At 34.6% G+C, this 12007-nt stretch overlaps 1 protein-coding gene across 1 annotated transcript in view; it reads left to right on the forward strand.

The window, feature by feature from the left end:
* Positions 1-12007, forward strand: part of LOC117107257 (ubiquitin carboxyl-terminal hydrolase 47-like) — a 46888-nt gene that overhangs the window by 11092 nt on the left and 23789 nt on the right. Inside the window, exons 11-14 of the mRNA XM_033248881.1 lie at positions 777-1009; positions 2546-2733; positions 3122-3339; positions 6974-7181. Of these exons, the coding sequence (XP_033104772.1) occupies positions 777-1009; positions 2546-2733; positions 3122-3339; positions 6974-7181 (847 nt within the window). The remainder of the gene's footprint in view (positions 1-776; positions 1010-2545; positions 2734-3121; positions 3340-6973; positions 7182-12007) is intronic.

Consider the following 12007-nt stretch of genomic DNA (forward strand, 5'->3'; position numbering starts at 1 on the left):
GTGACTGGCTCTGGCAAAACCAGCTGTTTTTGGGAAAAATTCAAAATTGAGTTTTTGGTATTTTTAGCTTCTGCTCTAAAATAGTGTTTATTTGATAAAAATTTGTTGAATATTAGCAAAGTTATGAATATTTAATTCAGCCATGTATGTTTCGAGAAAACAGCTTCCACAGATTCCAAAATCAATAGTTTATTATTAAGATTTGTATTTTTTAAAATAATTTAATATACTTTTTAGTTAGATTTAGTGATATATATTTTGCAGAATATATCTTTTTTTACAAAATGCAAAATGTTCAAAATTCTGATTGTTGAAATTTTTGGGTGCTTGTGCAAAATTAGAAATTGCGGCAGATTGGGGAGGGGTTTTGCCAGAGCCGGTCACATTTAATTAAGTTCAAGCAGAATTAGCATGTCACTATAAATCTAGTAAATATTCAGCATGCATTGTATGCTTTTGTCGGGTACTTTTCATCTCTTCGGGGAAATTCTGGCACCAACATTGTTCAGAATGCTTCTGGGCGTTTATAGACTATGTCATGACTGTCAGCGGACAAATCTATTCCCTCTCTCCAAAAGTGTGTGACGACCAATGATGTGTGCTAATTCATGGAGGCAGTCTGAACTGAAAAAAGTGCGTGACTGGCAAATTTTTAATCTCCACACCATTGTTGGGCGAGCTGTTCAGATAATGTTTGGTGCTAGAGAAATTTTACAAACACTTATATCTTGTATTACTTATTAATGTGATTAATTGATCTTTTATAAATCTGAAAGGAAAATCAAGCTACTGAAGAAGGTACTCGGTGTGTCCCCAACAACAAAGATGATTATGAAAAGAACTCTGAAGCAGACGAATCGGAAAAATTAAATGAGGCAGCATCAATGGTTGCAACAAACAATAAAAATGAAAGAGAAAGAGAAAATAAAGGACCGTACATTTACGAACTGTTCTCCATCATGGTGCATTCTGGGAGTGCAGCCGGAGGCCACTACTATGCATATATCAAGTTAGTTATTTCTGTTGACCTCCACATCATTTGAAATTGATAACCTATTTGATTTTTAAAAAAATAAACAATAAAGCTAAGCTTATGTTTCTTTTGCAATGCTACTTACCTCAACTGATACAAGGTAACACTCATACCTATTTCACTGACAATCGCTACTACACCTGATGAATCCAGCATAGACTGATGGCAAAAGCTAAACCATTCAAATTGCTATATAAAGTGCTATCATTGTTTTTAATTTATATGTCTAAGACTGACAAGGCTCTACCTACTACAGGTCTCCCTCCATATCAATTAAAGACAACTTTTTGGACTAGAGTTTACATTGTCTTTAGCAGCTTTGGTCTCTAATTAGAATAATAAAGATAAAAGACAGTTGTCTTAAACCAGAATTAATGAATGAATCAATTGTTCATTTGGGACCACAGAAAAGTGGTCTTTAATTGGAGGGGTATTTAATTAGAGGGAGTCCTGTATTGTAATTGTGCAACTACAAGAACTAGTTGCCCATAGCACTTACATGCTTTTGACTACAAATTATTTACCTTAATTTGATACAACATTAGCGTGTGTGGTACGAGTGCAGTTATGGTACTAAACTTGGGTTATTGGGCTCCACTGTCACATGACCACTCAATCGCTTGTCAGTTGTTTGAATCACAGCAAATAGAACATGGGCAACTGCTGAAGTGCTAATGTGGCCTCAAATCGTACAATTAACAGTTGCTCACAATTGCTGCAAAGCTGCAAAGATCAGTTGATGTCGGTTGTGTTAAGTTAATGTAATGCAGTATTAAGGTTCAGTGGTATTAACTTGCATAACCATTGGAATCGATACCCTTCACCTGATAAATGCCTTAAATTGGATTGACAGTTTTAATGGTCAACTTGAGTATACAGAAATCTAATAATATAACTGGACATTGTATGACTTTACCCTAGTCAGTTGGACTTGGCCTTTCTCACACTATGAATCTATGATTGTCAGTTTTGAGCCTAAGCTCTGAAGTTTGTGATACATCTTAATTAGCAGTTTTTTGGTAAACAGGTTACTAAATCATAGAAAAAGAATTTCTCTATAATCCAATCAGAAACTCTAAAAGTATGGGGTGACTTACTTGAGACACACCCCCATTACCTAAATTATAATAGGCAAACACCCCATATCACGGAGTCAGTGATCAGTAATCAGTAGTCAGTAGTTAGGAGTACACAGAAGAAAGTACAGAGCTGAGCTGACTCCACTCTAAAAGGGTTCTCTAACATCTGAAACCTGGAGTTTAGCTGATTGTAACCAACGTACAGTTTGTGTGAATAAAAGTTTGCAGTGAACTAAAAGGAACTGTGCATACTACTCATTAAAAGTCATCAACAACTAACCGATATTTAACATTAAGTTGTAAGGACAACATAGGCTTAGCTTAGTTTTAATTGAATTTTCTAGTGTTTTCATATTTTCACAACAGACGAGCACATGCACATGTACAATTGATTAGCATCATGTGTAATATTTATTTATTATATTTTACTTAGATCATTTACGGATGGACTTTGGTACTGTTTCAACGACCAACATGTGACACGGATAACGTACGATGACATCCGTAAAACCTATGGTGGCTCTGTTTCAGGCTATAGAGGCTGCTATTCATCAGCATATTCTAGTTCAACAAATGCTTACATGTTAATGTATCGGCAAATTGATTCAAAACGAAATAAAAGTAAGTAAGTGTGAAACCACATGGTCGAGAGTTCCACTTTCAAAGCTAACATCAAAGCATTACTTTTTAAGAAAACATCATAACTTTCAGTCAAAAGTGCATTTGATTTAACAAGTTGTTTCCTATTTTGCACTATATAAATTCTTCATTATTATTTTTCTTATTATTAGTTGGAGTCATATTTACCCAGAGGCATTTTTGGAAGAAAAAAAACATAACGTTTTATGCCGAAGGCATTCTATACAGATAGTTTTATGGTTAAAGGCACAAGCATTATTTTTTCAGGCTTAATTGTTTTTATTGTTAATATTATTGTTATTGAAATTATTTCATTATTATGTATATTTTTCTTGTCGTTCATTCTACTGTGTTCTTTAAATCTCAACAGCATTTGTATCAGTGGAGGATTTTCCCGATCACTTAGTAAATGTAGTTGAAGAGATGAAGCAGGTTGAAGAGTCTGAAAAGAAGCAACGAGAAGCAGAGAAGAATACCTGTAAGATAAAGTTATTTGGACTTCACCCAGAGACAAACAAACTGCTAGATGCTAAGCTTGAGATCCATAAGGATAAGACACTGTTGGAGGCAACTGAAGTTGCTCATAAGGTAATTTGGCTTATAGGAAGCTGGTCATAATGGCAACATTTGGTTCTTAGATTTTTTTTTACATATTTTTTATCATAAAATTATACATTTATTCAGTAACGGTGACTTTGGTTGCTACATTGCTAAATTTGCATACATAATTTTTAGAGACGTGATGTCACATATTAATATTTTTTTTAAATCAAAAAAAGTTTATTATCAAATTTTAGCCGATTTTGTACTGGCATGCCTTCAAACATTCATGTCTGTATGTCCTTATGCAGACCTTTTCATTTAAGGCGCACAATCGCGCTCGCACACCTAAACTGCTATCGAGAGGTGTGAAAAATAGCTCACGCTACATTTCAAAATAACTCATCTCCACAGTCCTCAAAATGCCGATGCAATTTTTGCTGACCACGGCAATTATTTACCAAAGTAAAAGATGCCATGCCTAAGCTAAAAACATCTTTATGCTGTCACGCAATTATGAAACTTTGGGCGATCTGACTTCATTACAGTTAAACACATATTTTACACATGACCTCACAAAACAAATTAACCAATTAGCTGGCAGAGTTGAGGAGGTGCAACCTGATGTCTGATGTAACCAATCAGTAAGTGGCATCGTAACTAAGAAGAATGTGTTGGGTTTAGGGAAAAAATATAACACTGAAAATACACATAAAAACAATATAAAAGCATTCATTTTATTGGTAATTAAATTTGCTGTACAGTACAGCAAAACAACAGGTACTGTATGTATGTTAACTTTTGTTTCGTAGGCTAGTCATACAGAATCCACGACACGAGACTCTTGCTAGCTAGGCCTAGGCCTGTTTCAGTGGCTAGGCCCTAGATGGCCTACAACAAGCTTGTTCGGAAAGGGTTCAATAGATATGTTACACTAACTAAACTTTCCTGAAATCCGAACATCGTAACCAGTCCCGAGGTGTGGAAGGGGGGTGTGGGTCTGTATTGGGAGCTGTCTCTTATACACATCTCTACATTGCTAAATTTGCATACATAATTTTTAGAGACGTGATGTCACATATTAATATTTTTTTTAAATCAAAAAAAGTTTATTATCAAATTTTAGCCGATTTTGTACTGGCATGCCTTCAAACATTCATGTCTGTATGTCCTTACGCAGACCTTGTCATTTAACGCGCACAATCGCGCTCGCACACCTAAACTGCTATCGAGAGGTGTGAAAAATAGCTCACACTACATTTCAAAATAACTCACCTCCACAGTCCTCAAAATGCCGATGCAATTTTTGCTGACCACGGCAATTATTTACCAACGTAAAAGATGCTAGGCCTAGGCTGAAAACGTCCTTAAGCTGTCACGCAATTATGAAACTTTGGGCGATCTGACGTCATTACAGTTAAGCACATGCTTTACACATGACCTCACAAAAAAAATTAACCAATTAGCTGGCAGAGTTTAGGAGGCACGGCCTGATGTAACCAATCAGTAAGTGGCATCGTAACTAAGAAGAATGTGTTGGGTTTAGGGAGAAAATATCAGACCGAAAATGCGCGTAAAAACCTACAACAAGCTTGTTCGGAAAGGGTTCAATACATATGTTACACTAACTAAACTTTCCTGAAATCCGAACATCATAACCGGTCCCGAGGTGTGGAACAGTAGTGTGGGTCTGTATTGGGAGAGTGCACTTTATTATTTCTCTAAATGTAAATATTGGAAGTTCTATTTGATGTCTTGCTGACTCCTGTTGATTGCACATAGCGATTGAATGTTTATCTGCTGTATTTCTTTAGTCTTCCCGCCTCCACCCCCCCCCCTTCACGCCATCCCGCAAAATAATCACTTGCCTGAAAATTATGGTGAGTGTTTAATTGCCCGCCTGCTATTTTCAAATGACAAAGCCTGCTTACGCATGTACATCATATTCCGTGTTCTACTTTCTGTGCTACATAGTTTAAGTCTCTCATAAGCCAATATAGGCGCCTTTGGTAAAGGGTGAGATGTTAATAAATAAACATACTAATACTAATACTATGCGGAAACCAAAGTCTATTTCGTGAATAAATCGACAAATGCCTAAGTTTCCTTTGAAACTTACCTCTCGAGCATAAAACATAATAATGGACTCGCCTATATACGCCCTGCGTGAATGAACATTATCCTCGTTTCCTTCCTAATGATTTGTTTAATTTCTACTATACACATATTTTATAAAATAATAGAATATTGACACAAAAAAAAAAAAAACTTATTTGGATGCTCTATCTAACACAAATATGACATGGGAAATGGCGTAGTAATGAATGAAGTAATCATTCTACCAATGTGTTGTGTCCGAAACTATAGCACTTCAAGACCACCAAAACACTAACATTTACACTGCACATCCACCTGGCACAACAACCAAATCCTAAGTGATTCACCTTTAGCAGTCAATAGAACTCCACACTCCTTTTTTGCATACCCAGGTGTTCTATTGAATTATGTAATAAATAGCAACTACGTAATGTTCAGTTGTTTGCATTTACTTTTTCTTTCCCGAAAATTCCAAGACTTTTATTTATTTTGTGAAATACATAATCACTGCCATTAAGTCTACCTTATGATATTATAATTATAAAGCAATTATTAATCTAAATTCTAAACTGATTACAATGCAACATTGCATACTATGTTTGGGACACCACCTGATAGGATTTCGAGCAAGGTATATTTAGCTCCGATGAGGAGATCTAGAAACACTCGGCTGATCAATTAATAGATCTTTTGATAAATCTTATTTGTCTGGGCGGCCTTTAGAGCCAATATACTCTACTGCCGCTATTATACTGCCGTCATTGAAGCTTTTGAGGTTACGAGAACTTGTTTTTTCTTCACACATTCGTGTTCGTTTTTCTCCCAGCTGCTTTTGAAAGCTTCATTTTGCTAAATGAAAAAACAGAAATTTTCTGACCTCCTTTGACATTGTTTCTTAAAATAAATTTAATAAACAAGGTATATATAAAATCTTGCCTAATCACACTTTTTGGTGAGTACCGTTTTAGTACTGGTCATTGTCATTTTGTTATTCCTATATTAGTTATTTCCAGTTTAGTTTATTGCCTTTTTGATTAGAAACCAGTCTACAGCTCATGACAAGCATCAACTTACAGCTAATTTATATCCCTGAATATCATAAAAATCATGGTATAACCCTGACCCTAATAGAGCCTTTTCCTAGAATGCTTCACGTGCATGCACACTAGGTTTGTAGGTTGTCTAATGTAATTTATTTCAAATTTTATTTGTACCCTTACCTACTTAAAAATCCTTTCATGTAAACTAAATCATTATTGTCATTAGTTACAATACAGTAGTATGGTTTGACTACTAAACATTTCATTAATGTAAACTTAAATGATTATTGTCCTTCAGTTACAATACAGTAGTAAAGTTGTGACAATATCACACCATAGTGCCCTGTTGTTTACGGTGGTTAGTACTTGGGATGTTGGTGTCACCACCGATCATATTTGTTTTGGTAGGATGTTTTTTTTTTCAACTGGTGACTCCCAGAACTAAAACCTGGTCTATTTTTTTATTATTTTAATAGAAAAGCACTCATGAATATTTAAATAAAAAATGATGAATATTCATTGATTCTAAATATTGTTTACCTCAGCTCTTAGGATTTGAAGATGTTGTACCAGTTACCCAATGTAGGCTAGTGAAGTATGATGAATATAACGATGCTCTTGAAAAATCATACGAAGGAGAAGAGAAGTCAGCGATGGGTGAATTACTCGGAGGAGTTAAGTCACAATACCTATTTGATCTCTTTCTCGAGACACGCAAGGAAAATGAAGAATTTCAGGTGTACAAATATGGAGGTATGCTAATCAGTTTTATTTGTCTTTTCATGAATAATTTACCCTGGATAAAATGTTTGCCATTAAGTTTTCTTTTTGGAACTTACCTCGAAAATTACGCAAATGTCTATTTATTATGTGTATCCCCAGAGTTCTACGATTCCAGTATTTTTTAGATAAAAACTTGAAATATGCCAGTAGATTCAGTTAAGAATGTTGCACGTAGGCTACCAACATTACCTGTTATTTGTGTAATGTCTGCTACAAAAGAAAATGTCTTTTAATGATGAAGTTTCTGGCAGATTTTCCTGTTATTCTAAATCTCTGAGAACCAGTCCCTATAGGCCCTTCCATTCTAGACATTTCTAACGTTAGTCCTATATTTATCTAGCTAAAACCCTTCTGCATTTTGGTTCTTTTTCTAGATATTTTTCTCACTATCTATCGCACTAGACACAATCTCCTTAATGCCTAAACCTTTGCTTTCTAGCAGTTCAATATTAATAGGTCACCCATTGGCTAGTTTTCAGATGCTGAAAATATCTAATCTAAAAATCTATCTAAAGATTTATAGGTACATGTAAATCACTAATTTTGTTTTATATACCAACTGGTCTTTTTATTCATAGCAACATCATTGCTCGGCAGATAAACATTGGGAATTACTATTCTCCGTCGCAGTAGATTTATCGTTGCAAAAACCTCTGCTGTAATAAATATTAGGAATTTACACTACTTATAAGAATATAGATGTAGATGTATGTAGCTTAAAGTAGATTATGAGATATACTTAAGCAAGTATGGTGAAGTAGTGTAGTGTTAGTAGTATATCAAATATGTCTATGTTGATTTATTAATTTTATTTATTACCATTGAAATGAAATGCACAGACAGTTCAGTAGTATTCAGTCATCTAAAATTTATTCTGAAAAAGTGATCACATTTGATAAGATAAAGTATAAGTAAAGGTGTCATCCATTTTGTTTCTTCCTTGTTAAAATAGTAAAAAAAACACATTTTTTTATATAACCATTTCCTGCCCTTCCTTTCCCACAAAAGAGTACATAACAAAATGATGATTGTTGTCTTTTTGTGATCATTTTTTCATTTTCATAATAATACGGATCACCTTACATTATGACCTCAAAAAACTGATAAATCTCCTCCAGTGAAGATCACTATGTCATACATCACTCAAGAACACAAGGAATTTACTGTAACAGAACAAACCAGTCTGGAAAAAATTAATGTATGACCCTCTATGCTGATAAGTTAAAGCAATGCAGTAGGCTTTTTCTGTATGTATGGATATGTTAGAGTGGTTTTTGGCTTTTGGTGTCCATAGATGGCACTCTTTCCAATCATTCTTTTGGTGAATTTCATCTTTAAGTTATATCATTGAATGATAGTATAATAAGCAAAATTCTAGTTAGTTTCTCTTGGTTTGTTGAACTATCATCTCAGTTTTTCATTTTAAAATAAGCTAACATTAAGATATGCATAGCTCAGTGAATTTATTTTTGATTAAATTTAAAACATAAATGTTAGTACGTGTATAAATGTTGATACTGTACTTGGAATGTTCAATGAAAGTGATAAGATATGACCTGTTGTGGGGGAGGTAATAGGATCCAAAGAAATATTTAATGATTGATTGAGCTGTGATGCAAGCGTATAAAGTTAGTAAGCTTAAGTTCAATGAAAGTGATGAGATACGACTGTTGTAGGGGAGCAGATAGGATCCAAGAAAATGTTTCATGATTGATTGAATTCCTAAGTAAATGTAGTGTTAGTACTTAAAATTTTCAGTGAAAGTGATGAGATTGACTGTTGTGTGGTAGCAGATTCAATTTGACACGCCAAGGCTTACATATTCGCGGTCTGTCTCGCGCTCTCACTCTTAAGGACCAAAATCTCGCGCATCAATGTAGTACGGTATTGCCTATAATGCAAAATATATGTATAATTTGTAGCTCTCTCGCTAAATATCCATCTACTGTACTTAAGTGGGATTGGTTTTGTTATACATTCAAACACAAATAAATGGCGCACTACACCAGGGTTTGGTTGGCTTTCTACTTTAAGTAACACTCTCATCCAATCAAATGGAGCTGCCTATAATATCGCGGGCCGGGCACGTTACACAGGTTGTAGTTTTCTGGCAGAGTAAATCATGTCGGATACAAATTTCTCAGAGAATCTTACAATCATGTTGGCAACAACCAATGAACCAGTACATTTGTTTGATCTAACTAAAAGTGTTTAGAGACAATTTTTTTAAATTTTTATATATCTCTTTCATTATTGCAGTATTATCATATAACTTTTACTTTTTTTTAATAGATCTCATGTATTCTTCAGTAAAAATTTTAATATTTCTCTTAATAGTTTTTCGATCAGATCAGATCAAACTAGTTGCATCAATAGGATCAAAGAACACACTGCCAGCGGCCACGCTCGTGACTCATGTTAGTGGGATATGTTCAATCGTGGACGACAGAAATATGCATTCTCAAGAAAAAAATACCTAACAAATTGTCAGTTGTAAAAATGCAACCTTAAAATAGCAAAGAATGCATTCACTGGGTATCTATGGATAAACATACCGGGGGAGGGGATGGGTATGCTCCAGACACTTCCCTAGGGAAGTGGGTTTTAAAACAAGAGTCCCACACCTGCAAATTATTTGGCATGTATGTAAGTGTATAAATGTTATAACTTAAAACGTTCAATGAAAGTGATAAGATATGATTTGTTTGGGGAGAGCAGATATGATCCAAGGAAATATTTCATGAATGATTGAACTCTTGGTAAGGGTATAAAGTTTAAGTACTTAAAACATTCAATAAAAGTGATGAGAACGACCTATTGTGGGAAAGCAGATTGATTCCAAGGAAAAATTTCATGATTGATGAAATCTTATGTAAGTGTATAAATGGTAGAACTTAACATGTTGACTGGCAGACCGTTTTTAAAGGTTCCTTTCCATGTGCCAAGACAAGTTTACATGTACAAACATACTTTGTTGAAATTTTATCTAGCCATATATCATCAAAATGATGTGTCTCATAAATTGGTGGGAATATATTAGGGGACGAGTAAACTCGTGGGCGGCACTGTGACAGCACTTTTTATTGACTATGCCAAATGCGAATTCGTGTCCGCTTTTTGCATGGGTTGGTATATGTTCAAAGGGTGCCACCACTTGTGTCACTCGAGTGTACTGCCGGCAACATAACACAACAAACATACATATGTCATTTGTACATCATCGTCTAGTTGCATCTTCCCCAAACTCCCAGCCGTTAAGTTTGTGGTTCTGCAATGTATAACAAAGAAGTAATAAATGCTAGAATGTTACCCTGATTTTGACTAGTGTAGTCATCCCTGGCTCTCTCAGCAACACCCTATGGGATGAGTATACAGTACTTTTCGTTGGCAGCCAACGTGTTAAAATGTTCAATGAAAATGAGATATTGTATGACTTGTTGTTGAGGAGCAGATAGGATCTAAGGAAATATTTCAAGATTGATTGAACTCTTATGTAAGTGTATAAATGTTAGTACTTAGAACGTTCAATGAAAGTGATAAGATACGACCTGTTATAGGGGAGCAGGTAGGATCCAAGGAAATATTTCATGATTAATTGAACTCATGTAAGTATATAAATGTTAGTACTTAGAACGTTCAATGAAAGTGATAGGATACGACCTGTTGTAGGGGAGCAGGTAGGATCCAAGGGAATATCTCAAGTGCTTAACGTTAGCTTGATTGACAGCACCGGCATGTGATGACATTCTATGTCATCATACTAATCTGTTATAGTAATTTGCTCCTGCACAGCTATAATAATTGGCAGAATTTATGACAGCATGTGCTGTAGCATACCCTCTCCAGAGACTGGCTACAAAACTCTGCCAGCTTTGCAGGATTTAGTTATCCAAAGAATGGAATTTATATTGTGAATGATGTAAGCTTAAAGGTTCTAGGAGTGAATGTTGCTGAGGGCGCAATTTATTTGAATTCAGTTTCTTTTAGTAGCTAAAGATGCATATCATATTACAGCATAAATATTTGTGTATTGGAACTTGAAAATGAGAATTTTTTAGTATTTCTTGATCAAGAGTTAGACATTCTGAAAAGTGTTGATTTAGATTCACAATCTTGCTCCCTCAATCTGGTTTTGTATGACAGATTTGTCTGATCCATATATGGACATGATGTTATATTACACCCAGATATATGGGGAAGTCACAAATATTTGTCACAGAACATTTGATAGTATGGACACAACTAAGCTTTGTGCATGAATTATAATTTACTGCTCTCTTTGCTTCCTTTTTTTTATTTCTTCTTTACCAATAATTACTTTTATTATTGCCATCTTTACTCATTCTTCTTATCCTATTTTCATTGCAAATTTATTTCACCACCTTATGTTTATTTCCCTTATTAAATAGTTTATTTCCCTTATTAAATAGTTTATTTCCCTTATTAAATAGTTTATTTCCCTTATTAAATAGTTTATTTCCTTCAAGTTGTAAGTGTTAAATATTATAATCACATCTTCTAGTTCTAGTTTTATGCATGCTAAGAGGTTGCTTACTTCATCTGGTTTTCAACCCATGAAACAATGGAAGAAGTTTATTATAATGTTTAAAAATAATGATGTAGTAATTTTCTCATTCAGAATATTGCTGTCAAAAAATCACCTTCTTCAGAATACTGATTAGGGCCTGGGTTGTTAATATTATACAGCTAGAGAACTTTTGGACGTGTGACCATAAGAGTGGATCTTGGATGCATGGTAAACCGCACTGTCCTCTTTCCTTTTCAACAGGAAGCCA

The sequence above is a fragment of the Anneissia japonica genome, unplaced genomic scaffold, assembly GCF_011630105.1.
Source record: "Anneissia japonica isolate Jap-2015-1 unplaced genomic scaffold, ASM1163010v1 scaffold211_len1577895_cov191, whole genome shotgun sequence".
Classification (NCBI taxonomy): domain Eukaryota; kingdom Metazoa; phylum Echinodermata; class Crinoidea; order Comatulida; family Comatulidae; genus Anneissia; species Anneissia japonica.